Source organism: Harpia harpyja, chromosome W (assembly GCF_026419915.1).
Source record: "Harpia harpyja isolate bHarHar1 chromosome W, bHarHar1 primary haplotype, whole genome shotgun sequence".
NCBI lineage: Eukaryota > Metazoa > Chordata > Aves > Accipitriformes > Accipitridae > Harpia > Harpia harpyja.
The window spans coordinates 4,481,843-4,509,829 of NC_068968.1; the positions used below are offsets into that span (position 1 = coordinate 4,481,843).

The following is a 27,987-nucleotide window of genomic DNA, read 5'->3' on the forward strand; positions in this document are numbered from 1 at the left end:
CCCTCCCCAGCTAGTTGTGTTTGGAGTGAATCCAGGGGGAATCTGGACCCTTCTGGGGGTCCCCTTGTTCTAAATAGAGGTCCCTGACCCCAGGATGGGGTCCCAGGACGGGAGAGAGGCTCAAAAATCACATGCGATGGCAGGTCTCCATTGCTGAGAGTTGAGAGCCGAGGTGCCTCCCCAACTCTGGGTGTACAGAAAATTTGGGGGGAGATGGGGGAATCCACTGCTTAGTGACCACATGGATGCTGCAGTGTGACGGTATTTAATTACCTGCATGTCTCAGATTATTAACAATTTAAATTCCAGCCCTGGGGTTGCCTCCTAGAGCCCATACAGAGCCCATGGCTCTCTGCTGCTGGTGGGCAGCATCCAGACACCCTGTTGTGTCCACCTGGAACTGGAAGCCCTCCCATGACACATGGTCCTTGAGAGCTCTGAAAATCCCTTACAGGGAGGTCTCGGTGACCATCAGCAGAGGAAAAAAACACCAGCTGGCTGAGGCATGGGCAAGTCACCTCCAAAATTGCTCCCCACTGGTCTCAGCCCCTTGGAAAGTCCCTGCCAAGGCAGCTTCTGAGCCCGAGGGTGATGCTCCAGGCGGCCCAGAACAAGCTGAGTGCTTTTGCTGCCCCAGAGGTCGCTCACATGCTCCTGTGTGTCCGTCTAAGCCAAGATATAAAAGAGGTTTGGGTTTTGTTTTTCATTCTCCTGGCATAGCAGATCTCCCCGCAGCACGGAGCTGCCTGCTGCAGGGCATGAGGGTATTTAGCATCTGCTTAAAATTTTTAATTGTTTTTGTGTTAAGCACCTGATGGTGTATTTTAGATAGAAACGGAAGGGATTTGGCCTTCCCTCCTCTCTCCCTTTCTTCCTTCTTTTCATCCATCCTTCCTTCCTCCCTCTCTGTCTCCCTCCCTCCCTTCCTCCCCTTTTTCCTCCCTAAAACTTTAATAATTTCTTCCTTATTACATCCCTAAAAGCCCCATTCAGTCACAGGCAGCAGCAGGCAAGGAGAAACTCAACAATAAGGGCAAAACCAACAGTAAAACTGGAATGAAATGACAGCCATAAACCCAGTACCAGGAGGGACAATAAAACTGCAGTTTGGCAGGAGCCAGCAGGCCCGCACTAATACCTTTTTTTCTGATTAAAACACTTTGGTCACAGATTAACTTCCTTTGCTCAATATTTATTCTCACCTGCGCTGGAAGGCAGGGAGGAGAGGAAGAGGGGTGGGCAGGATTTGGGACTCAGGATCTGCATCAGGTTTGCAGCTCTGCAGCCTTTGGCAGCTGCTTAGGCCATGGACACATAATCAAAGGTGACGAATGTGCCTCCAGCAGTTACCCTCCATCATTGTGCTCCTGCCAAAGGGTCTCCATGCACCGGGGCAGCATCTCAGGACTTACATCCCAGACAATGCTCTGGGTGTCCCAAACACGCAGGATGGTGTCACATCCCAAAGTTGGAGAGACTCAGGTTCGTGGATTTCCTTTGTCAGAATTAAGGTGAAACGACACCAGGGGAGTTCAAACAAAACATTTATTCAACCTAGCTAACCTTGCCCAAGTACACGTGAACTTATCAATATGAACCTTGCAACATGTCATTAAGCCGCTGTTTGAGAAGAGAGGGGAGGTGTAGAAAAAGAAATGGAAGAAGAAACATGAAATGTATCAGAAGGAGAGCCCTCCCGTTGAGTCACGAGGTTCAGAGTGGACCCCCTTGCTTTCTGGACTCCTTCTCAAAGAGGAGCCCAGGGGCGGCTAGATCCACTCCTAGTCTCAGACTTGGTCAACGGTTTATGTTTAAAAGGATGAGGTGTAGGGACTGTGGAAAAGAGAGAAGGAAAAGAGGGAGAGAGAAAGAAAGAAAGAAAGAAAGAAAGAAAGAAAGAAAGAAAGAAAGAAAGAAAGAAAGAAAGAAAGAAAGAGAGAAGGAAAGGGTTTCACCAGTCCTGGGTCCAGCGTTGGTCCAGCCAGCGTAGAGATCCAGTTCCGAAGGGCGCGCACTGAGAACTCATTCTCCCTTCTTTTATAGTGTGTTAGTTGACAGTCTCGACATGCGCAGTCCCATTCCCGGGGTTCTCTGGAATCGGTCAGTGAGCTTTGGGGGGGGGGTTCATCGCAGAGTTGCCTCTCTTTTTCTGCTGGCATGACCGCTTAAGATAGAAGCACAGTCCCATCCTCCGTGGGGCCTCCTCCTCCAGGCGCATATGCTGTGCTCCTTCTCCTGGTCACTTAAGATAAGGAATTGTGGCTTTGGAGAAGCGCAGTCCCACCCTCCGGGGGGCCCTCTCCTCTGGCCACATTGTCCTGTTCACAAAACTCCAGCATTTTTACAGAGGCCATTTTCTCCAGCAAAGCTCTTTAACAGATGTTTGAGACATTGACTATAATTTGTCAGACCGTCACAGATTGGCAACAATGGAGACAGGCACTGCTACAGCCTGGGCGAGCACATTGGTTTGTCTTGGTCAAGCCAAAGTCCCAGCAGCTCTGGGGAAACCATGTCCCTTGGTAGCCTGACCCATTTGTTTCAGCAGCATCAGAAAACAGGATGGAAATGAGACTAAATTCCTGGCCATCCCCCCTTGAGTGTCTCTACATTTCCACATACCCCACTGGGCTAATCCCTTGCTCCTTGCAGAGCACAGGATGTGCCAACCCATTGCAGAAGCACCACAGCCCTTTCCTGTCGGGGAATGCAGCAAATCTGCTGAATGCCTGACGGTGCATGAGCAGCGTGATCTTGAGCAGCTCGTAGTGTATCCTTTAGAGTCTGGAAAGTCCCGAACAAGAAAGTGATAAGAAGAACCGTCTTGGCGAATCTGCAGAAAAATCGTTACCCAATCATGAATTGTTAGTTACTAACTAAACCAATCATATATGAACACATACCCTGAAGAAGGTTATAAAAAAGGCTTGTTAGAACAATAAAGCAGCCATTTTTGGCACAATCTGATGTTTTGTCGTGTCCGTCTCTACTGCGACAAATGGTGACCCCGACGTGATCGGGTGAAGTGATCATTTAAAGAACGTATTTCGGTACTAGACAGAAATATAGCAGCAGCGGGGAGAGCTGCAGAGACGGAGCCTGGTGAAGCTGAGAGCAGAGGGAGTCTGCTTGGTCCGGACCTGAACTTTGACACCTAAAAAGGTGAGCCACCGGGGACTAAACTGTTAGAATGGGGCAGCAATTAACAAAAGAAGAGGAGACAATTTTGTCTACCTGGAAAGCCCTATTAAAAAGAAAAGGGGTTAAAACCACCGAACAAAACCTGAAAAAGATTTTGATATGGAGTAAGATGCAAGGCTTTGAAGCCACAACAGTTACTGCATTCAGTGTGAGTGCATGGCAAGCAGTAGGACGGAAAATATTTGATGAGGTCTGTAAAGGACAGAAAGAGGCATATGAGTTGGCGATTATATGGCATCTATTAAGCGAGACTCTGAAGGAATGGAAAGCAGAATGTGAGGCGAATGATGAGCAAAAAAAAAGATGAAAAACCAGAAAGTGTTAGGAAGGGGAAAGATTGTAGCCAAGGAACAAATGAAGCCGATGCCGCAGCATCAGCGGTAGCAGGCAGGAAACCCCTCACGGGCAAAAGCAGATCATGCCCTTATTCTCATCCTCCACCTCCTCCACCACCCCGTCCTCCGCCATTAAATACTTTACAGGGCGATGAGGGGCCCTCCCCACCCAGTGCTATAGCAGCGGCACCCAGTGCTGCGGCAGCGGCACCTAGCGGTGCAGCAGCAGAAGAGGTGACCCCATCGGCCCCCCCCGAGGAGGAACATACAGCGAATCCGGCAAATAACACAGAGCCGGAAAGTGAGAACAAGAATGAAAGTGAGGGAGAAGACACTTTAACTGCCGCTATGCAAGCTCTACATCTTACAGATAAAACCATAGTGGAAAAAGCCCACCCATGGACTCTCCCTCCCTCCACAGTAACTGTAGTCCCAAGATCCCCTGATCAATTTTGGGAGGCAGTTAGGCAATATGCTGCCGAAGTTGGCAACTGGGATCTAGTTGAATGCCTCAGCCCGTGCTCTCTGATACCAGCATGTCCAAAGCCTGTAAACATAGCAGCAGAGGCTCCTGTTACATTTCCTGTTTTCAAAGCTGCTGCAGGCACAAACCAACACGATGAGCACAATCCAATTGCCTGGAAAGTGGTGCAGGATTTGCAGAATAAAGCACAAGAATTTGGAATCAATTCCCCTGAGGTGATGCAACTTATTCGCATAATCGCCACGGATCTGCTGTGTCCATATGACATTACACATCTCGCACAGGTGCTGTTTCAGCCCGTGCAGTTTCAAGTGTTTCAATCTACTTGGAGGCAGATAGCACGCGCAGCAGCGCAGCATAATTTGCGACTGCCACAGGGTGACCCGAGGCTTGGCCTTGGAGAGGATGCTTTGCTTGGTGAAGGGCAGTTTAGTAACCCTCAACTGCAGGCTACATGGCCTCCGATTGTTCTCGAACAGGCACAGCAAGTAGGAATTATGGCATTAAAGCAAACCATGGAACTAGCAGCTCCGAAGCAAAAATACACTGCTATCCACCAAGGCCCTAGAGAACCCTTTTTACAGTTTGTAGAAAAAATATCTGCCGCACTGGAAAAACAGGTAGAAGATGAGGGGTTAAGACAGATGCTGTGCAAACAGCTAGTGAAAGATAATGCTAATGAGGACTGTCAAAAGATAATACAGGCTTTACCTGGAGATCCTTCTATTCCCGACATGGTGGCCGCATGTTCTAAAGTTGGGACAGTGGAACATAAGGTGGCTGCCCAGGCGGCAGCGCAAATGGCCGCCCTAGCTACTGTCATGAATATGAGACATTCAGGGAAATGCTTTGGGTGTGGCAGAGAAGGGCACATAAAGGCAGCTTGTCTGAACAGAACATCACCAGGTAAACAACTGGTGAACATCCCACCGGGGACTAATTGCAACAAATGCGGAAAACCAGGACATTTTGCAAAACAATGTCGTTCCAAATTTCATATTAATGGGCAGCCACTACAGGGAAACCACAAGAAGAGAGCGAGAGGGCGCGCGAAGACACCAAGTCCCCTCCCAGCAGCCGGCCACCTCCCCTCTGCGAACAATTATCAGCTGCAACAGCTGGCTCAACAGGGTTGGATGTATCCACCACCGACACAATAACTATAGTCACAAAGGACATCATTAAGGTCCCTCTTGATGCAAAGGGTCCTATAGGACGAGGACTGAGTGCATTGCTACTGGGAAGATCAAGTAGCACATTAAATGGGCTAATTGTGCATGTAGGAGTTATTGATGCTGATTTTACGGGTCAAGTTTGCGCGCTGGTTTCAACCCCCTACCCACCACTAACAATCCCAAAAGGTGCTCGCATTGCTCAACTTATTCCTTTTTCGAGTTGTGTTTCAAAAGCAGAACAGCACCTGCAATGCAATGGAGGCTTCAGCTCTACGGGACCCCCTCAAGTCTGCTGGTCTCAGACTGTTTCATCATCCCGACCACATATGACGTGCACGCTTTCAAATCACGGATGATCGCTGACCACAGTAAGGCTTGCGGGGCTCCTGGACACCGGAGCCAATGTGACTCTTATTGCTGATTATCTGTGGCCATCCACCTGGCCAACAGAGCATGCGGGTATAGGGGTAGTGGGGCTGGGAGGATCCACACGAGCAAGGACAGCAGCCACAGCAGTTCTGATTACCAATCCTGAGGGCCAACAAGCAGTCGTTAAACCATATGTGACGGCGGCTCCCCTCAATTTATGGGGGAGGGATTGCTTGTCGCAATGGGGGGTGAGAATTACCACGGATTTTTAACGGGGGCCACTGTGCTGCAGGGTGTTAGACAACCCACGCTTGTTTTAACTTGGTTAACAAATAACCCTGTGTGGGTGGATCAGTGGCCCCTACCAATTGAAAAATTAAAGGCCCTGCAAGAATTGGTGGCAGAACAACTAGCTGCTGGACACATTGAACCCTCTCAGAGCCCATGGAATACTCCAGTGTTTGTAATAAAAAAGAAATCAGGAAAATGGTGATTTTTGCATGACCTGCGGCAAGTCAATGCTGTCATGGCCACGATGGGGGCTCTGCAACCAGGCATGCCTTCACCTGCCATGATCCCTCAAGATTGGGAAATCATTGTCATGGACCTTAAGGACTGTTTTTTTACGACACCATTAGCTTCCCAAGACAAAGAAAAATTTGCATTTTCTGTGCCTTCTATCAATCATGCAGAACCGGCGAAAAGATATCAATGGAGAGTTCTGCCGCAGGGCATGAAAAATTCGCCAACAATTTGTCAATGGTTTGTAGCACAAGCTTTGTCACCTTTAAGGGAAAAATTCCCTACTAGTTATTGTTATCATTACATGGATGACATTCTGTTAGCATCAGACAACAAGGAGCAGTTGAATGACATGGAGAATTTGGCCAGGAATTCGTTACAACAATATGGATTAGTAATTGCCCCGAAAAGGTACAAAAAATAGCACCCTGGAAATATTTGGGAATGACAGTTACAAGCAAGCAGGTTGTGCCCCAACCTGTGAAACTCAACCTTGAGGTTAAGACACTCAATGATGTACAGAAACTGATGGGATCCTTGAACTGGATCAGGCCCTATCTTGGACTGACCAATTCGCAGTTGCAACCTTTATTAGAATTATTAAAAAATTCCACTGATCCAACAGAACCCAGAATATTAAATAAGGAAGCGTTAAATGTAATTCATATGGTGGAACAATGCATATACAAGAAATTTGTTTCTCGAATAGATCTGTCTCAATTGGTACAATTCTTTGTACTAATTGACAAAACTGTGCCGTTTGGTGCTTTGGTGCAGTGGAATTCTGAGTGGGATGACCCATTACATATTTTAGAATGGATGTTTTTATCATTCCGGCCACGAAAAACTGCTCCTGGATTGTTTGAACTTATTGCTGATGTAATCATAAAAGCCAGAAAACGATGTTTAGAACTAACAGGACGTGATCCAGCTACGATTGTTTTACCTGTTCAAAATTGGTATTTTGAATGGTGTCTGGCGAACAATTACGAGCTGCAAGCGGCCATGGCAGGTTTTCAAGGACAGATATCGTATCATCTACCGTCACACCCACTACTGAAATTTGCTCGAGAAATACCATTTGGTCAGAAAAATCTAAACCAGCCAGAACCTGTGAAAGGCCCCACTGTCTTTACAGATGGCTCGGGAAAAACAGGTAAAGCAGCAGTAGTATGGTATGAAAACAACAACTGGAACAACAAAGTAGTATATCAAAATGGTTCCCCACAAGTAGTAGAGCTGCGTGCAATGGCTGTTGCTTTTTCTATTTTTTCTACTCCTGTAAATATTGTAACTGACTCAGCTTATGTAGCTAACTTAGTTTCTCGCCTAGACAAAGTGGTTTTGACCATGTCAGACAATCAATTATTATTTGATGTGCTTTTAGAACTCTGGAAAAGTATTCAACTACGGACAGAACCTTATTTTATCATGCACATCCGGAGTCATACCACTTTACCAGGATTTTATACGGAAGGTAATGCCAGAGCGGATGCTCTTGTTTCTGCTATGGCTCTGAGCACTGTTCCTAACCTGAAGCAACAAGCTGTATTATCACATCAATTTTTTCATCAAGGTTTTCGAGCTTTACGACAGCAGTTTGGTTTGTCCCATACTGAAGCTCGCTCCATTATAGCTGCCTGCCCTGATTGTCAAGGAACTCACACTCCAGTGTATTTTGGTACTAATCCCAGAGGTATGCAGGCTTTACAGATTTGGCAAACCGATGTTACTCATGTAAATGAATTTGGACAACAGAAATATGTTCATGTTTCTATTGATACTTATTCTCATGCTTTGGTAGCAACAGCACATAATGCAGAAACAGGAAAAGATGTGATTCGACATTTGCAAAAGGCTGTCTCTATGCTTGGGGTGCCACGCCAAATTAAAACGGACAATGGCCCAGCATATGTTTCACGGAAAGTTCAAACATTTTTTAATTTGTGGGGTGTTACTCATGTTACAGGAATTCCCCACTCCCCAACAGGACAAGCAATTGTTGAGCATGCACATGGCACGTTGAAGCGGCAGCTTCAAAAACAAAAAGGGGGAATGATTGGGGAACCACCACAGGCATGTTTAGATAAAGCAGTTTATGTTCTTAACTTTCTCCATTATGGGGATAATTCTTCTCTACCTCCTCTTTTTCAACATTTCTCTTCTCTTTTTTCAACACAGAATTTACAAAAAGGCATCAAAGTACATGTTAAAGATTTAATTACTGGTCAGTGGAGTGGACCATGTGAGCTATTAACCTGGGGAAGGGGTTATGCTTGTGTTTCCACAGATGCCGGTCCTCGCTGGGTTCCTGCTCGGTGTGTTTGGCCTGTATTGGAACCTGCCTCAGGGTGAAGGATGGGTGGTCTCACAACCTAAACAAAATGCTTGGGTCACTTTAGCAGACATGATACATCAGGACACCATGTGTTTTGCCACCGCAAGCCCTGAAAATCCATTTTCTACATGCTTGGTAGGAGTACCCGTGGACACATGGCCGAACCCACTGCAGATCCCGAATCTCTGTGGTTCTCCACAAAATTGTACAAAAAACTGGGATGCTGTGTATGCACACCTCTCGCAGGCTACCCAGGAACCCCAAGAGTTAGAATTACTAGGGTCTGTAGTGATGGATGCTTGTGTATTTTTTAATTACTCTTATAGCAATACTGCTCGCCGAGGCCAAAATGTTAATCCAAATAGTATTCTCTATCGCAATGCAACTGTGTGGTGTAATTACACTGCACCTAATGCTTCACGATCTTCTGCTGTTCCTCTTGCGCTACCTCCTGGTGTGTTTTTAATCCATGGAGATCGTGCCTGGACAGGCATTCCATCTAAATTGAATGGAGGCCCGTGTAGCCTTGGACACCTCACGTTATTAACACCAAATGTGTCAATGGTTCTGAACATGACTCGAAAACATAAGCGAATCCAAAGGGCTGTTCATCACTTTAGCAGTTCCTGTCGAGATAAAATTGAATTCTGGAGTCCAGGCCAGATCATAGCAGCCTCCGTATTGGCACCAGGAGTTGGCGTTGCAAATGCCTTAAGAACTTTAAATAAGTTGGGATGTTGGCTTAGCAAGCAAACTAACGCTACCTCTTCAGCTTTAAGTAAGTGGCCTTCTAACTGATGTTGATAGCATTAGACATGCTACGCTACAAAATAGAGCTGCAATTGATTTTTTGCTTTTAGCACAAGGGCATGGTTGTGATGAGTTCGAAGGGATGTGTTGTATGAATCTATCCGATCAGTCAAAATCCATTTACAGTAATATTCAACAATTAAAGAAGGAAGTCAGGAGGCTGACAAAAAGCGATGAGTCAGATTGGCTAACAAAGATGTTCGAGGGTTGGAGATTGGATGGTTGATATCTCTGCTCAAGACTGTGGCGGTAGTGATCTTGATGGTGATAACTGTGCTCCTAATGTTGCCCTGTCTTTTCAGCCTTCTGCAAAGGGCCCTGCAGAGAGCTGCTGGAGCAATATTTTTAGCACAAATACAAAAAGGGGGAATTGTCGGGGAATGCAGCAAATCTGCTGAATGCCTGACGGTGCATGAGCAGCGTGACCTTGAGCAGCTCGTAGTGTATCCTTGAGAGTCTGGAAAGTCCCGAACAAGAAAGTGATAAGAAGAACCGTCTTGGCGAATCCGCAGAAAAACCGTTACCCAATCATGAATTGTTAGTTACTAACTAAACCAATCATATATGAACACATACCCTGAAGAAGGTTATAAAAAAGGCTTGTTGGAACAATAAAGCGGCCATTTTTGGCACAATCTGATGTTTTGTCGTGTCCGTCTCTACTGCGACACTTTCCTAATCCCTCATGGCTCTATAAATGCACCACAGAGGGAGTACATGCCTCCGTGGGACCTTGATGCGTTTTTAATGCATAACTCCATGCTTGAGCTTCAGCTCAGCTCCCCTCACTCCCCCCATCACCTGCTCCACTCGCCCTCCTGGAACAGCTCAGCATGGGGATTGTGGAGGATGTATTTGCCCTGATGCTGAGGGACAGGGGCTCAGGACAAGGGTGACCCCATCCCAAGGACACTTTTCTCGGGATGATCTCCAACAGCTCCCCTGCAGAAGTGAAATGGCATCAAGGCACATCCCTACAGGGCATCCCAACAGACCTCAGTTTCCCTTTGATGCTTCCAGGTCAGGAGCAATGGCCAGGTGCCCCACAGCCCCTCCACTCTGCCGTCCTGCACCCAGGTAGATGTTTTTAACCTCCTCCCCATAAATCACTTTTTGATTACAACTGGACTGTAACTACCAAAATATAAAAGGCTTCAGGGCACAGCAGTGATGGTTTCTACGAATTGCAATGCCTTTGCATCCCCAGCAGCCCCGTCCTCACCAGCCCGACACCTCCCCACACCACAGGAAAGGCTCATCTCTCCCTCACAGTCCTTCCCACCCCCTCAAGCAAGCTAAAAATATTGGGGGGGAGTGGAGGTGGATTTGTCATGGGGAAGACGGGGGCTCAACACAGCCAGGGTCCAGCTCTCATACCTAGCTGCACCCCCCACTCCTCCTCCACCTGCTGCTGACTCCCCCCCTGAGTTTTTCAGGAGATGCTTTCTGGGGGGGGAAAAATATTTTTTATTAAAAATTTTTAAAAATCTCAGGCCATCTCTGAGCTATTTTAGCAGCAGCTAAACTCCAGCAGGCTGCTACCTGCCAGGGAGGGCATCCTGGCACATGCACCCACGCTCCTCGGCACATGCTGCCTCCCCAGCCTCCATCCTAAATCACAACACAACAAACAGGCTGTTCATATAGATGCTGTTTAATTAAGCAATATGGATCCTGCCTCAATATTTACAATCCCACTTGCTCTGATTTATTAGAGCAAGAGTCTCATTTTTAAAGACAGCAACTGTAAAGTTTAATACTGCTTGACTTACTGCTTTGTTACAACTGGTTCAGTGGCTAATCACCCCAATCTGGATTCTCACATTTAAGCCAATTCTTTGCCGCTTTTCCAGGGCCCTGGGGAAGAGCCAGGCAGATGGAAGGTTGGCACGAAGGCACTTACTGTGATGAGAAGGGATGGGGGCTGCGATAGGGATGGTTGCAAAGCCTGGCCAGGTGTTGGCTGTCCCAGGAAGGAAGAAATTGGTTTGCAAGAGGCCAGACTCTGAGCTGGGCACCCCCTGTGCCATGCAGGGGGGATGCTGCATGCAACAATGGCTCCAAGCTCAAGGGTCACCCCAAAACCCACCGCCTCCTCCCCAAAACCCTTGGGCACCTTGGGAGCCCTGAAGCCAGGGGGTGGGATGGCTCACGAGCTCTGGGATGTGGTGATCGGGGAGGAGGATGGGACCAGCACCCAGGATGGCCGCAACCAGCCTGGTCCTGAGCCTCACACTGGCCAGCCCCCACCCTTGCCCACGAGTGGGGATGGGGGAGTGATGCACAGATGGGGCAGGGGGGACATGGCCCTCCCCACAAATTATGGTCTTGTAGGTAGGAGGAGAGCATTTCCCATCTCACAAAATACTTCTAGCACCCAGGAGACCACTCATGGACTTGACAAGGAGGATAGGGGCCTCGTTAAGGAGTTATGAGAATGGCTCTTCAGTGACAAATAAAAAATATTTGTGCGAAGACGTGATGGCAGATGGCGTTGGGCATCCCCCCACATCAGCTGTGGAGCATCACTATCTGGGACCTACCCCTGCATGGCCCTGGGGCTTCCCTGGGGGAAGGGGCTATGGTGGGGCAGAGCACAGAGCTGGTTGCAGCATCCCCCCAGCCCAGCCCAGGGATGGGGCTGCTGCTGCCCCATGCCATGGGGTGGGTACTGGGGGGGGGACACTGCAGCACAGTGAGCCAAGCTAGACCCCCTGGCAGCCCCTGGGCTAGCAATGAACCAGCCCCTCACTGCATCCCAGCAGCCCCGGTACCCGCAGCACGCAGGATGAGGGCTGCAGCCCCAGGCAGAGACGAGGAAGAGGAGCAGCTCCAGGGCCGGGCATTCCTGCCAGCAGCCTCCATGCAGCGAGTTTGCCAGGCCTCAGCCCTCTCCCAGGAGCTGACTAAGCCTTGGACAGAAAGAACTCCCTGCTTCCAGCTCCTCCCCGAGCCTGCAGCGCTCAGAGACAGGCGCAGAGCTCCCCCCAGGGAGGAAGAAGAGGCAACGCACAGACAGGGACAGCAGCAAGTGGCATGGGGCTGCTGGCACATCCCCTGCAGCCCCCAGTGTTATCCCCCCCAGCAGCTGGGGGTCCCCACCAGAGCCCCCAAACCTCCCACCCAAGGCTGTGAGTCACCAGGGCACAGGCAGAGGCACTTTGCTTCCAGGTTTTATTGGCCAGGAGGGCTGTGCCCCTCCACGGGGCAGGCAGCACTCCCCACCAGTAAGACTGGACTGGGAGGAGGGTGAGCCCTTTAGTGGTTGTAGGAGCATGCTGCAGAGGCAGGAAGATGCAGCCTGGGATGGGGAAGGAGACAGAGTGCATGGTGATGCAGCAGGATTAGGACTGGGGTACCTGAACAGGCAAAACCAGTCCCCAAGCCAGGACCAGCCATGACAAGGCTCAGGAGAAGCTGGGAGACCTGAGGGCTCACAAGTGACATGAGTTCCCAGGCCTCAGCTGTCACCACCCCCAGCTGACTCCTCTCCCCGGCCTCACCCAAAGCTGGCTCCACTGCTCCCTGTCACGACATCTCCTTGGCCCTCCACTTGTAGTGTGCCTTGTCGCACTTGATGAACAGCCTCTGCATGGTGGAGGCCAGGCCTGCAGGAGAGTGCCGGGGAGCTGCACCCTGAGCTGGTCAGCCCCCACTGAGGGCAGGCGGCATACCTGGCTGGGGGGGAGGTCACCCTCAGCACCTCTCCCTGGGTGGACATCAGTGACAGGCAGGAGGGATGCACTGGCCAGTCCCCCCCATCCATGCAGACAACCTGAGCAACACAGCAGGAGGAGCCCCCATTCCTAATCAGCCAGCACCCCAAAAATATGGGGCACCACATGCTTCATCACCCCAGAAAGGATGACAGTCCCCCCACCAGTACAGCCTGCACCTGGACACACAGCTCCTGCCCTGGCATAACAGAGGTGCCCATCCCCCCCAAGCCAAACCCAAGCAGCCCTGCACCCCAGGGGGACATGGACCCTCTGGCACCAGCGAGGCTGCTGCAGAGCTGCCTCCTAACGAAGGCTGAGCCCAAAGGACATGGGACAGGGGCTGGCAGGGTGTGGAGCCACTCACTGTCCCTCTTGCCCTCGCAGAGGTCCTGGAGGCGGCGGATGTGGCGGCAGGGCAGCAGCAGGATCTGGAAGGGCCAGGTGGCCCAGTATGGCACAGCCAGTCCACATTCTCCACCACCAGCCACTCCTGCGGGACACTGTGCTCAATGGGGACACACGCAGCCCCGACGTCCCAGGGGCTCTGCTTTTGGGGGCTGGGGGACCCACCCCAGCACACATCCAGCTCCCAGGGAAGAGATGACAGCCAAGCCACGTACTCACCTTCCAGCGAGCCTCCTGCTCAGCATACTCCAGCAGCATGGGCATGCTGTGCTGGCTCAGGTGCTGCTGCTGGGTCCGGTCCTCCAGGCGCACCTCGTTTGGGACGAAGCTGCTGGCGCATACCTGGGAGGGACATCAGGGTGCAGGGCCAGGTTACCTACCTAACCCCCCCTGCCATGCCACCCTGCCCCATCACCCAGCCCAGAGACCCCAACACATCCCTCTGCAGTGCCTCACCATCCCTTGGGCGCTCTGGGCTCATGCCACAGCCCCCACACACACCTAAACCCTGCCAAGCTGGGAGGATCCAGCCATGCCACCCCATGTGGGGTGCCAGTACCCCCCATTTGCAGGGGTGCCCCAGCCATGCTGCCCGTCTGCAGGTCCATGCTGCCACCAGGCAGAGAGGTCAACATATGGCAGCCGCAAGGGATGGTCCCCAGGAGGGGAGGTGACAGGACAAGTATGGAGGGATCCTTGCTGCAGAAAGCTTTGGGACCAGGGGGGTGATTCCTGTTCACATCTTCCGCCTGGGTTTGTTGTTGTAGGGTCACCCACAGGGACTCGCAGTTAAGCCAGGTCACAGGTGGGACACCCTCACCTGGCAGTGGGGGTATGGGTTGGAGCAGCCCATCATCACTCCCTTGTTCTCGAAGATCTGTGGAGGAAGAGGTGCAGCCAGCAGGTCCCAGTCCCAGGTTGCCACGGTGTCCCCAGTGCACCAGGAAAGTGGAGCCTTGCACCCGCCTGGAAAGGCTAAGTGGGGTATAAGGTGGGGATGAGGGACCCACATGTGGCTGGGAGGGTCCCAACCCCGGGTGCTGCCAGAGCCCCCAGCCCCAGCCTCCCACCTCCGCCTGAGCCCCCTGGGGCAGGGAGAGAAGGGCATCCCCCACCAGCCCCAGACCTGCACCCAGGGGTAGGAGGCACCCAGCTTGGCCAACAGCTCTGCCCACGTGTTGATGACAGCCCAGATCTCTGCTGGGAACACAAGGGGCAGCATCAGGTCCGACCAGGGGTGGAAGCACATCACCTTGCTGCAGAGGAGACACACGTGGCCTGGGCTGCAGGGTGTCCTCAGGGCCCCCTGTGGCCCTGCTGCGTCACAGAGGGACAGGGGAAGCTGAACAGGGATGAGACCCCCGAAATCCCCCAAAACAGAGCAGGCATGCACAGAACAGGCATCGCAAGGAGGGGTGTGGGCTCAGTCCTGCTTCATCCCACGGGTCCCAGCTGTCATCACAGCCCGGACCCCCTAGAGCCATGGAGGTATTCACCACATGCCCCAGGCTGCTGCTGCTTGAAACAAGGGGTGATCACTGTCACCTGGTGAAGGACAGAGAGCAGGGAGGGAGAGGGGACCAGGGCAGCACCCATGCCCCTGTAACCTACCCTACAGCCCCCCCAGGACCTGAGCCTGGGGGTCCCCAGCAGCCTGCTCTCCCCCCAGAAGTTACCAGGCTCAGGAGCATCAGGCTGCAGCACAGGGAAGTCATTTGGGAAGACAAAGGTGCCCTCGTACTGAGGGTTCACCTGCCAGGGCAAGAGATGGGGTCAGGGGGGGACAGGGCGGCAGGGAGAGCCTGGATGCCTGAGTCCCCGGCGGTACCTTGCCGTTGGCCCGGGTGGCCCCAGGGCAGAGGGGGTTGTTGGGGTCCCAGAGGGGCACGTCCTCGGGGGCAGCTTCTCCAGCTGCCCCTGCCAGGGGCGCTTCACCCAATGGGCCGACACCAGCACCCAGCCATCCCGCAGCGGGTTGTAACAAGCATGCTGGTGCTGCTCTGTGGGGAGAGAGGAGCGGGGCATCAGGGAGGGAGGGACGCGGGAGGGAGACCTCCGCGGGCCGGGCACCCCCCACCCACCATGCCCCCTCCTCGGATAACCCTGCAAGAGGGTCTACACCCTATTTTATGCCCCCAGCCCCCCCCCAGCTTCACCCCTTCCTCCCTGTCCCAGTCCGGGGGGGTTCCCCGCTGCCACCCCCCCCGGGCAGGAAGGGTCCCCGCAGCCCCCGCTTCCCGGGTTGCGGCTGAGCTGGGCTCTGCCAGGGGTCCGGAGGGAGGCAGCCCCGGCCGTACCGCTGGCGCGGAAGCAGCCGCCCCCCACTTCCTCCTCCCCCACCAGCGGCTCCATGCTGCGGCTGTCCCGAAAGCCCCGGCGACAGCATCAACATCGCCCTGCGGGACCGGCCCCTTAGAGCCGCCGCCGCTCCGCCCCGCCCTGCTAGAGCAGGTCCGCCCGCGGCCGGGCATGGCTTGGCCGCGGCGGGGGTGGTCCCGCTCCCCGTCCCGGTGCCGGCGGGGCAGAGCGGCGGCGGGCGGCATGGGGGCGGCGGGGCGGCGGGCGCTGCGGCAGGCGCTGCGGGCCGGACTGGCGCTGGGCGTGCTGGCGCTGGTGCTGCAGGGGCTGCGGGGCTGGCTGACCTCCAAGCGGTACGAGTTCACGCCCGCCGAGATCGCCCAGCTCGCCCGGCACCACGCGGGTACGCGCCGCCCGTGGGGATGGGGCCTGCGGGGGGAACGGGACCGAGGAGGGATGGGGACGAGGAGCGGGAAGCAGAACCGGGGACTGGGGGGGGGGGGGGGCAGCGGCCTGGGCTGGGGAAGGGACCCATAGCAGGGATGCGGGATCAAGGAGGTTCTGATACAGGGGGGCTGGGATCACGGGGGGAATGGGACTGGGGTCAGGGAGGGGCCAGGGGGCTGGGACTGGGGCAGCAGGACCAGTATCGGGAAGGGATCAGTACCGGGGAACTGGGATGGGGGATTGGGGTAGGGTAATGGGACTGGAATGAAGGAGGGATGGGGCCTGGGGCAGCAGGATCACCCAGCCCTGTTGGGGCTGAACCTGGGGTTAAGGCAGCTCCCTCTGTGCTGGGGCTGGTCCAGGTCAAGGAACCAAGCCCCAAGTGGGTCAGGGGCAGAACCAACCCCCCAACTAGGGCTGGAGGGGAGGGCTGGCCCTGTAGGGTACAAGGTGTGTGGTCACAGCGGAGGGGCTGCATGTCACCAGGGCAGGGTCACTGTCACCTTGCTTGGGTCCCCCATATAGCCCAGCACCTGGGATAGGCTGTAGGGCTGGAGTGCTCGGTGCTGCACATCCTCCATCAGCATCCGGGGAGGCAGCGGGGCTGGGTCTGCAGCCATGGGGATGGAAGGCTGTTGAAAGGAGACATTTCCCCTAGGGAGACCCCTCAAAGGATGTGCTGTGACCCTGTGGCTGGGGAGGGGATTCAAGGGGGGGGCCAGCAGGGCTTGCTTCGTGCCAGAGACTCATGGTGACCCCGGGTGCTGCAGGGCTGGACCACGAGCTGGCTTTCTCCAAGATCATCGTGGAGCTACGGAAGAAGCACCCAGGCCATATCCTGCCAGATGAAGACCTGCAGTGGGTGTTCGTGAATGCAGGCAGGTGGATGGGCTCCATGTGCCTCCTGCATGCCTCACTCACCGAGTATGTGCTGCTCTTTGGGACAGCCGTCGACACCGGGGGCCACTCAGGTAAGCAGGAGACAGGGCTGGCAGGTAAGGGGTTTCTCTGAGCTCTTTCCACCCTGCTTGTTCAGGTCCAGCTGCCCCAGCCGTGGTGTGCCTGGGGCAGGGAGCCTGCTGCTCCACTTCTGGATGGAAAGCACGATGCTGGAAAACACCCTCCACGTGAGGACCAGCCTCCGCAGTGTTCCGCAATGCCTGCAGGTCCCAGCACATGCTGTGCCATGCCGTGCCACATGGCCAGGACTCTCTGCATCCAGCTGGCAGGTGGTGGCGGGCATCGCATTTCCCAGCGCTTCATCAGGGAGCAAATGCCAAACATGCTGGAAACAATGGAGCTTAAGGACACTGAGCAGCTCAGGCTGTTGGGATGTGGCTGGTCACACAGGCAGCCTGGGTACCAGACCCAGCTGCACTCCTTGGTGTGTTGAGGCCCCGGGGCTGGCATCCTTCTCCCCCCAGAGGGCTCCTCTGTGGCTCAGACCTGGGCTCCTGAGCTGTCCCTGGCAGGGATGCTCTAAGCCGGTGCTGCCTGTCCTCCCACAGGTCGGTACTGGGCAGATATCTCCAACACCGTCATCTCAGGGACCTTCCAGCAGTGGAAGGAAGGGACCACCAGAAGTGAGATCTACTATCCAGGTAAGCGCAGCAGCCACGGCGCCCTGCAGGCTGTGTCCATGTCCTGGGACATGATTGCTCTGTGGGCTGGTCCTCCGCTGTCGCAGAGCCTCTTCCTTCCAGCTGGCAGAAGCCAAGAGCTCAGGATGGGGCAGTTTGTGTCCCCTGGGGCACATCCCAGCATCTTAGTGGGTGCCAGTAAGAGAAAAGTGAGCAAGACTGGGGAGGGGTTGGGGTGCGCAGACCGGGGTGCTCAGCCCTGCAGGTCCTGGTCCCACCCATCTCTTTGGGAACGATATGGGGCAGCTGCTGGGAGCTGTGCTGGTTGTGTGTGTTGGCAGGGGACACCATCGTGCACCAGGCGGGAGAGGCCACGTCGGTGCAGTGGAGCGCAGGCACCTGGATGGTGGAGTACGGCCGGGGCTTCATCCCCTCCACGCTTGCCTTCGCCCTGGCTGACACCCTCTTCAGCGCTCAGGACTTTGTCACCCTCTTTTACACCCTGCGCGTCTACGCCAAGAGCCTGCTCCTGGAAGCCAATGCCTTCTTCAGCACCTTGGGCTGCTGAGCCTGGCTCACTGGGGTGCCCTGCTGGGCACAGCTGGCTCCTCTCCTCCCAGCCTTCCTCCCCTTTCCTCCTCCTCCTCCCCAGGCTCTATCAGAGGCAGCAGGAGACCCCCTATGCCTCCCCCCAATTGCTCTGTCCTTCCCCATGGGCCAGCTGGGTACCAGGACAGAGGGACCATGGCAGTCACTGCAATGCAGACCACCAGTTCTCTTTACTACCTGCCTGTCCCCCCTTTCAAGCAGAGCCATGTCCTGCTTTTCCATCCCCCAGGGCTGGAGTCGCCTTGTGGGGTACGAACACCGCTGTGTGCCCCCGGTGTGCAGCAGGAGAGGGGCTGGGGTTGGCTGTCCCTGGGCCCTGCGAAATTTCTTCAGCTCCCGAGATATCAGGAGGAGGATGCTGGCACAAGCCAGGCTGCACCATGCCCCTCGGGGCAGGGTGCACAAGGTGAGCTGGGCCAGAGCACCCACTGTAAAGGTCGGCCAAGAGGTTCCCTGGTGGGCTGCCAGGTCTGCAGGCAGTGCAGGGCACTGTGTCCAGCTGGCAGCATCTCCCATGGCTCCATCCCCACTGACATGGGTTGGCAGCACACAGTGTCCCCCTGGCACAGGGCGGGATCTGCGCTGGGACCCCCCAGCAGTGAGGGGATGCCCAGCCTCTGTGCTGGAGGTCCTCCTGGTCCCCTGCATGTCATCTGCCCGAGGGGATAGCTGGGGCTGGAAGAGGGTCCCTTTCCCCACGGTCCCCCTCCCTGCAGTCCCCCCCAAGGGGGAAAGCTACCACCTGTCACTTTAACTGAGAGCCTGTTCTGTGTGGCCTCTGGTCTATGCACATACCTAGTGTCTGCAGGTGCCTGAACCTCTGTACTAGCTCAGGACGGGATCTCGCCCCTTGAAACACTTCCCCTGGCTGTGAGACCCCCTAGGGATGGCCACCCTGCTCAGCTCCTGGTGCAGAGTCCTGGTCACTGAGGGAGTGCCGTGGTTCCCTGGCTGAGCCTGGCTGCAGACCCCGCTCGCAGCCCTGTGGCCAGACCCAGGCAGGCTCGCTGCTTGGTGGAGGGCTTTCGCCTCTGCGCTGCTGCCAAATTAATGAGTGTGTCCCCAGCCACCAGGCTTGTAGCATGTACCTCCTCCCACAACCCGGACTGTCCCTGTCCCGCCAACTGGCAGCCCCATACACGGGCTACTTCTTAATTTGCCACCCAAAAAGAGATGTCCGTAATAAAATTGTTCATCCCACCTGCTTGGATCCCTGGGAGAGTCTGTGGAGCGTGCTGAGCCCCTGCCATGGGGAACGGTGCTGGATCTGGCCGCCTCCAGGCTCAGCAGGGGTCCTGCTGGCAGCTGGGGACAGATAGGTGTCCCCGGGCAGCTGGCATCATCCTGCCCAGGGTCCTGGGAGCCAGAAGGTGCGGTGCTGGGCAGTATCAGGCCTGTCTCAGCTCCCAGGGACTGGCAGGAGATGGTGCTGTTACTCCTCTCTCCGCTGCAGTTGCTGGGATCTGAAAGCCTGGGCTGGTGCCAGGGCCCTGCCTCCACAGGGAACCCGGAAGTCCGAGGGGGCTCTATCCTTTTTGGAGACGGTGCCGATGCTGGGCGTGCGGCCCTGGGGGTGGACGGACCCAGGCCTAGTGGGTTGGTGGTCCTTGAGAGGTTTACACAGATGCACGCACACAGACACGCGCATCCCCCCCCGGTGTGAGAAAGGCACAGGAGGGAATCACAGGATCTATAGGCTCTGTGTGTGTATGTCTGTGTGTGCATGCTGGCGGGCAGATCGCATGCACGTGTATAGGTGCAAAACAGGATGGGTTTGTGTGTGTCTTGGCAGGGCATTTGGGCATGTGTTGGTGTGTGCTTGCGTATCGGTAGAACAGTTCGCAGGTGGGTGTAGGCAGGACAGGTGGGGAGGTGTGCACATGTGTGTGTACACATGTATATAGGTAGAACAATTGGGCAGCTGTCCATACAGTCAGAACAATTGCACACATGTGAGTGCTTGGGCACATATGGGTAGGACATTTGTGTATGTGCATGTGTGTGGGCATGCCGTGCCCATTCCCTGGGGTTTACTGGGGCCCTGTTGAGGAACATGAGCAATCCCGCACTGGCCTGCGTGGGAAGGCGCTAACTCAGCAGCTCATATCAATACCACTCCACTTACAGCGAAGGCTGTATAATGAAAATCCAATGGGCACACTGGTGGGAGTAAATAAGTATGCCATTAAAATGAGAAAATCAAAGCTCTGGACAGGTCTTTTCTCTTGCTCATTAATTTCTTTTATTACAGAAATATTGCTGCTAAATAACATTAGTGTGAACAATCTCAGCAGTGTTTTCCATAGTGCCTGTGTCAATAATTCCATCATGGGCAGGGGATCCCCCCCCCAGCCTGGCTGCATCCCCATCCGGGCTAAGGGCTGCGCCAGGGATACCTTTCTCACCTGTCAGTGGTTTAACCCCAGTGTATTGGGTCTGGCTGAGATGGAGTTAATACTCCCCATAGCAGCCCTCATAGCACTGTGCTCTGCATCAGTAGCTAGAAAGGTGTTGATAACACACCAGTGTTTTGGCTACTGCTGAGCAGTGCTGGCACAGCATCAAGGCTGTCTCTCCAACATTTCCCCCCCCCCCCATAATGGCAGGCTGGGGCTGGGCAAGACCTCGGGAGGGGATATAGCCAGGACAGCTGACCTAAACTAACCAAACAGATATTCCATACCATATGACGTCAGCTCAGATATAAAAGCTAAGTAAAGGGAGACGGAAGGGGGGCATTTTTGTCTTCCGGAGCAACCACTACGCGTACTGAAGCCCTGCTTCCCAGGAAGTGGCTAGACATCGCCTGCTGATGGGAAGTAGAGAATAACATCATTTGTTTTCCTTTGCTTTCATGCTCAACCTTTGCTTTTGCTTTATTAAACTGTCCTTATCTTGACCCATGTGGTGGGTTGACCCTGGCTGGATGCCAGGTGCCCACCAAAGCCACTCTATCACTCCCCCTCCTCAGCTGGACAGGGGAGAGAAAATATAACAAAGAGCTTGTGGGTCGAGATAAGGACAGGAGAGATCACTCACCAATTACCATCACAGGCAAAACAGACTCAGCTTGGGGAAAATTAACTCAATTTTATTACAAATCAACCAGAGTGGGGTAATGAGAAATAAAACCAAATCTCAGAACACCTTCCCTCCACCCCTCCCTTCTTCCTGGGCACAACTTCACTCACGGATTCTCTACCAACCCCCCCCAGCGGCACAGGGGGACGGGGATGGGGTTTACGGTCAGTTCATCACATGTTATTTTCTGCCGCTTCATCCTCCTCAGGGGGAGGACTCATCACACTCTTCCCCTGCTGCAGCGTGGGGTCCCTCCCACAGGAGACAGTTCTCCATGAACTTCTCCAACGTGGGTCCTTCCCAAGGGCTGCAGTTCTTCACGAACTGCTCCAGCATGGGTCCTTTCCACGGCGTGCAGTCCTTCAGGAGCACACTGCTCCAGCGTGGGTCCCCCACGGGGTCACAAGTCCTGCCAGAAAACCTGCTCCAGCGTGGGCTCCTCTCTCCACAGATCCGCAGGTCCTGCCAGGAGCCTGCTCCAGCGCGGGGTTCCCACAGGGTCACAGCCTCCTTTGGGAACCCACCTGCTCTGGCGTGGGGTCCTCCACAGGCTGCAGGTGGATGTCTGCCCCACCGTGGACCTCCATGGGCTGCAGGGGGACAGCCTGCCTCACCATGGTCTTCCCCACGGGCTGCAGGGGAAATCTCTGCTCTGGCGCCTGGAGCATCTCCTCCCCCTCCTTCTTCACTGATCTTGGTGTCTGCAGGGTTGTTTCTCTTACATGTTCTCACTCCTCTCTCCGGCTGCTGTTTCAGTCTGTCCCAACTTTTTTTCCCTTCTTAAAAATGTTATCACAGAGGCGTTACCACTATCGCTGATTGGCTCGGCCTTGGCCGGCAGCGGGTCCGTCTTAGAGCCGGCTGGTATTGGCTCTGTCGGACACAGGGGAAGCTTCCAGCAGCTTCTTACAGAAGCCACCCCTGTAACCCCCCCTGCTACCAAAACCTTGCCACACAAAGCCAATACAACCCACGAGCCTTTTGTTATATTTTCTCCCCCCTGTCCAGCTGAGGAGGGGGAGTGATAGAGCAGTGGGCACCTGGCACCCAGCCAGGGTCAACCCACCACACCCAGGCAGCAACTAAGCACCATGCAGATGCTCACTCACTGCCCCCCCCACCCAGTGGGATGGGGGAGAAAATCGGGAAAAGAAGTAAAACTCGTGGGTTGAGAAAAGAACGGTTTAATAGAACAGAAAAGAAGAAACTAATAATGATAACACTAATAAAATGACAACAGTAATAATAAAAGGATTGGAATATACAAATGATGCACAGTGCAATTGCTTACCACCTGCCAATCTACGCCCCGTTAATCCCTGAGCAGTGATTCCCTGCCCCCACCCCCCCAGTTTCTATACTAGATGTGGCATCACATGGTATGGAATACCCTGTTGGCCAGTTTGGGTCAGCTGCCCTGGCTGTGTCCTGTGCCAACTTCTTGTGCCCCTCCAGCTTTCTTGCTGGCTGGGGATGAGAAGCTGAAAAATCCTTGACTTTAGACTAAACATTACTTAGCAACAACTGAAAACTTCAGTGTTATCAACATTCTTATACTGAACTCAAAACATAGCACTGTACCAGCTACTAGAAAGACATTAACTCTATCCCAGCCGAAACCAGGACATCACCATCCCCACCCATGCTGGGATGTGCCTGGCAGAGAAACTGGGCAGCACGGGGTGACTTGGACAGGTGTCACTGGGAGGGAGCTGGGCTGGGACACAGGAGCCCTGGATGCTTTGCTGCGGTGGGAGGGGTTGTCCCCACCGCAGCACTGAGCAGGAACAGTGCCAGGCATGCAAGGGTCACAAAAAGCAGCCCTTCCCTTTGGGGCGGGTGTTTGCAGCCTCTTACAGATCAGGTAAGTGCCCCCAGTGACCAGCAGACAAGGTATGGGTCCTGGACACGGTGTGTCCCACAGGCTTTTGCTGCCTCTGCCCCTTCCTCCCACTCCTCCTCTCCAAGACCCATCCATGCCCATGTCTGTGCTGGACAGACTCAGCTCCCTGCAGCTTGCCATCATTTGGTTCACATGTAGAAATTGAAACATGGGGTAGGAACTCATCCACAATCACCCAGCTCCAGCACAGTCCATGCACCAGGGCCAGGGCTCATGCTCAAGCTGCCCCTCTCCCTGTTGGCTGCCCACATGCAGATGCCCGGCACCCTCCAAGATGCCCACGGGTGGCAGGGACATCCCTGCAGGGCCAGAGGATGTGACCAGGACACAGATCTGCACCCTTTGGTACCCAGAGACCAGGTGGGACCCCAGGGCACCTCAAAGGACACCAAAGCCCTGCGGGGTGGCCGGAGATGGACAAGGATACTCAGCCACGGGCACCTGCACTGTGGGTCCGGCTCTGTCCAAGCCCCAGCTGAAGCGACTGCAAGTAGCAGCTCCTCAGAGCCATCACCAGAACAAATGCACATTGCTGCCCACCAAACACCTTCCCCCTGCAGCTCGCTCTATCTTGTTGTCCCTCGACATGCAGTGGGTATTGATCAGCCCGCAGAATCTATCTCCTGATTCCTCCTGCGGTATCCCTCTGCTCAGAGTATCTCTCAATCTGCTCCGCTGTATGCCGTGCCCGTCTATGCCTCCAGTATCTATCTGTGCTGCCTCCACCGCAGCCATCAATAGCCATTTGTCTGGGGGATTTCTCTTTCTCTCCAGCTAGGAGTGTCATCAGACCCCAGCAGTGCAAAGATGCTGAGCAGGAGGGTGGAGGGGACATGGCCCTGCTTGCTGCCCCGGGGAGAGCCTGAGCATGGACACACTTCATGACACATGTGCAGAGCCTCAGAGCTGCTGCTGTCACTGTGGAGGCTTTAGGGAGGAACTGAGTCATGCTGGTCCATCTGAGCTGGGTCCCTTGGTGGTCATGCCCAGAGCGATGGGACATGCTGCACCCCATGCAGACCTCAGTGCTGCCACTAGCCAGCCTAGCCATGTCCCCCACCCTTGGGTGACACCTTGACCCCAGCACCCCAACCCCTCTGCCCTGGAGGAGGGGAGCTTCCCCGAATGCCTGGGTTCCTGCTGGGCCATGGAGAAGTCCCGTCACCCATCACCATGTCCGACTCATCCCACCCAGCCCAGCCTTCAGCTCTGGCTCCCTCCTTGCCCCAGTGTGCAGGGAATGGGGCATGGCCCAGTGCAGAGGGTGCCAGCACCCTGGATTGCAGTGCACCTGCACCAGGAGGGGAGGCTGGAGCCCTGTGTGATGGGGACCTGTGGAATGAGTCCCAGGGGGCAGCTGGCCCTGTGGGTCCCCCTGAAATGGGGCTGAGTCATATCTTCCCAGGGGCAACTCAGAAGGATCGTCAGCCAGTCACTGACAAACTGATGCTTGGGGGGCTGGCAAGCGCCGGAAGGTCCCTACCCTTGCTGCGGCAGGATGGGATAGGCCAGGGCGAGCTACAACTGTCCAGCCCTGAAATGGGATGGCTGACAGCTGCTTTATCTCCTGCGCAAAGATAAACAGTGCCCAGGGGCTCTGCGGGGTTGGGAGCTGCCCTGCTCTCCCAGGGAAGGGGATCATTTTTCCAGGAGAGCTTCCCTGGTGAGGATGCTGTGCCATGCTGGGTGCCACCGGCAGCCCCAGGGCAGGTGCGAGGAGCCAGGGGGTCACCAGCACCATGGCAGGACGAGGGGCAGTTTCTCCAGAGATGCTCGTGGGGAAGCTGGAAAGCCCAGAAGCAGCAGCTTTTCCTCACAAAGAGATGTGGTGAAGGCGGCAGAGGTTCAGCCTGGGCTGTGGAGCCCAAGAGCAAAGCCAGCTCCCACCACAGCTGTGGCCAGCAGCTGTTTCCACAAGGTGTTCCAGGGAAAGGGCAGGACTCAGCTTGCACTGGGCTGTGAAAGGCAGCTGCCCCTGGCCCCTGTGGCACACAGGTGGCCCCGGAGGGGACAGACCCAGCAGCCCTTGACACCCAGAGCTCCTGTCACCCTGTGCCACCAACACCCAGTGCAGCAGCATGAGGTCTCGGTGACAAGCTGCCCTGGCTGTGGGATGGGGCCAAAGCCACTGTCCCTTGTGTCCCGGTGTTGCAGGATGCTGCTGCTGCTTGTCCCCCAGGGACCCATGCAAACCCTGCAGCTGCCCTGGCCAAAAAAGCCCGGGAAAGAGCAGGTGCCTCCTTTGCCTCCTGCTAAAGCTGCCTCCATAGTAAAGAGGGGTCAGGAAAAAACTGGCAGGCAGGCAGGTGGAGGGGGAGTGTGGGGACAGTGTGGGGATGCTGCCGGCAGGGGAAGCCCTGTGCTTTGCCACAGGCCTTGGCCCACCTGGGGCAGTGAGGTGCTGTGGGTGCAGCAGTGGGGCCAGGGTGCTGCATGCTCACCCTGACTCACACTCTTGTCCAATGTCTGGAGACGTGCTTGATGGTACCCCGTTGCCTCAGTTTACCCTGCTGCAAGCAGGGACACAGGGCAAGCTAGTGGCACTGAGTCCCTCCAGTGACAGAGATGCGTGGCCTCATCCTGCCCATGCCAGGCAGGGGCCAGGGCTCTGGGAGCCTGTTTGGGGGTCCAGGCCACATTGCAGTCTGACCCCTCCAACTGGGGTCTGGGCACACACAGCACCCCTCAGGAGGACCCCCCAGTGGCCCCAGCCTGTGGGCAGGTCTCAGGCCCCAGCTTGGGGTGCGCTGCAGTGACCTCATGGCTCTTGCAGATGGAGGTCAGGGCTCAGCACTTGCAGCTCACCTGAAATGCCCTTTTGTGCCTGCACACGGACTGACAGTGTGGGTACACACACCCACCTCCCCTAAACACACACACGTGCACATGCCTGCCTGTGCACACAATGCACACCCCCACCTCTCCCAACACAGACTGCACACACCTACAGGTGAGCACACAAAACGCACACACCCAGCTGCTGGCATACACATATAAGCACTTATTGTTGTCCCCAATAGCATACACACACTCAGCCCCTCCGACAGTGCACACGGCTGCATGTATGCATGTGCATGCAAACGGCTCCACACAATGTATGCACATCCTCCACGGCCCCAGGGCATATGCACACCTTAAACACAGTGTGCACACACACATGCATGCAGGGCATGCTCCCAGTGGGTGTGCACAGGCTCCCCTGCACACACACATGCAATGCACTCACCTCTCCTGGTATGCACAAATGCATGCATGCTCAGACACCCTGCATGCACACATGCGGTGTTCGCCCAGTGAGCGCACATGTACACATGCAAGCACAGTCCCACTGCAAACACACACACATGCAATGCACTACCTTCTCCCAGCACACAGGTATCTATACATACACAGACCCTCTGTATATATGTGCAATGGGTGCAGCACCCAATTACGTATGCATGCACAGACCCCTTGCAAACCCCTACTATAGAATCATAGAATCATAGAATCATTTCGGTTGGAAAAGACCTTCAAGATCATCGAGTCCAACCATTAACCATGCCCCCTAAACCATGCCCTGGAGTACCCTGTCCACTCGCTTTTTGAATACCTCCAGGGATGGTGACTCAACCACTTCCCTGGGCAGCCCATTCCAATGTTTGACAACCCTCTCAGTAAAAAAATTTTTCCTAATATCTAACCTAAACCTCCCTTGCCTCAACTTGAGGCCATTTCCTCTTGTCCTATCTCCAGACACCTGACAGAAGAGACCAACACCCACCTCACTACAACCCCCTTTCAGGTAGTTGTAGAGAGCGATAAGGTCTCCCCTCAGCCTCCTCTTTTCTAGACTGAACAACCCCAGATCCCTCAGCCGCTCCTCATAAGACTTGTGCTCAAGGCCCCTCACCAACTTGGTTGCCCTTCTCTGGACACGCTCAAGCAGCTCAATGTCTTTCCTGTAGTGAGGGGCCCAAAACTGAACACAGTACTCGAGGTGCGGCCTCACCAGTGCCGAGTACAGGGGAACAACCACCTCCCTGTTCCTGCTGGCCACACTGTTCCTGATACAGGCTAGGATGCGATTGGCCTTCTTGGCCACCTGGGCACAATGCTGGCTCATATTCAGCCGGCTGTCAACCAGCACCCCCAGGTCTTTCTCTGCCGGGCAGCTTTCCAGCCACTCTTCCCCAAGCCTGTAGCGCTGCATGGGGTTGCCGTGACCGAAGTGCAGGACCCGGCACTTGGCCGTGTTAAACTTCATACAATTGGCCTCAGCCCATCGATCCAGCCTGTCCAGATCTCTTTGTAGAGCCTCTATACGCTCCTCTTTCCCAGCACCTCCATGCATGCACGCCCTGCCCCCCCCCACACACACTGCGGCCCGCCCAGCCCCCTGCGCCCGCGGCCCCATCCCCTCCCGCAGCCCCGCGCAGGGCGGCCTCGGGTCGGCTCTCGGCGGGCTGGTCCCGGGGCGCTCCCCCGGGGCTGCCGCAAGCTCGGCCCTCCCCGGATGACTCCCTTGACGTGCGCTAGCAAATGAGAGCGGGGATGGGTGTTGCTGCCTGCCTGCCACTTGTTGCCAAAAAAAGAAAAAAAAAAAAGGGAAGAAAGAGAGAAAGAAAGAAAAGAAGGAAAAATCCCACCCACCCTCATCTGCTGCGAAATAAAAGAATATCGGCGGGCGCGGAGCCATGTGAGCGGCGGGCCGGGACCGGGCGGAGCAGCC

The 27,987-nt window shown here is 55.0% G+C and overlaps 2 protein-coding genes across 12 annotated transcripts; one reads left to right on the plus strand and one right to left on the minus strand.

Annotated features, from left to right (window-relative positions):
• Positions 1-12,391: 12,391 nt before the first annotated feature.
• Positions 12,392-17,299, minus strand: LOC128136284 (uncharacterized). Its single transcript, XM_052775566.1, is given in 6 exon segments — positions 12,392-13,413; positions 13,416-13,443; positions 13,578-13,700; positions 14,179-14,235; positions 15,187-15,358; positions 17,025-17,299. Coding segments are annotated over 6 exon segments (966 nt in total). The 5' UTR covers positions 17,282-17,299; the 3' UTR covers positions 12,392-13,084.
• On the plus strand, positions 15,566-19,595 carry LOC128136282 (sigma non-opioid intracellular receptor 1-like). Of its 11 annotated transcripts, XM_052775563.1 has the most exons (6): positions 15,566-16,059; positions 16,874-17,074; positions 17,612-17,704; positions 18,025-18,094; positions 18,522-18,698; positions 19,101-19,595. In XM_052775563.1, exons 1-6 carry the CDS (start codon positions 15,828-15,830, stop codon positions 19,144-19,146), a joined length of 819 nt encoding a protein of 272 aa, XP_052631523.1. In that variant the 5' UTR covers positions 15,566-15,827; the 3' UTR covers positions 19,147-19,595. The 11 variants fall into 11 exon arrangements, with proteins under 11 accessions (XP_052631523.1, XP_052631519.1, XP_052631515.1 ...); XM_052775559.1 differs by having other exon boundaries at positions 17,612-18,094; XM_052775555.1 differs by having other exon boundaries at positions 17,612-17,892; positions 18,025-18,698.
• Positions 19,596-27,987: the final 8,392 nt, after the last annotated feature.

Bases quoted from the DNA above. Each gene is read 5' to 3' on its own strand.
- LOC128136282 (XM_052775553.1), top strand. From the start codon at position 15,828: ATGGCTTGGCCGCGGCGGGGGTGGTCCCGCTCCCCGTCCCGGTGCCGG. The intron at 16,060-16,873 runs GTACGCGCCGCC...CGGGTGCTGCAG, and splicing joins GCTCGCCCGGCACCACGCGG to GGCTGGACCACGAGCTGGCT. The intron at 17,075-17,611 runs GTAAGCAGGAGA...GTCCTCCCACAG, and splicing joins CGACACCGGGGGCCACTCAG to GTCGGTACTGGGCAGATATC.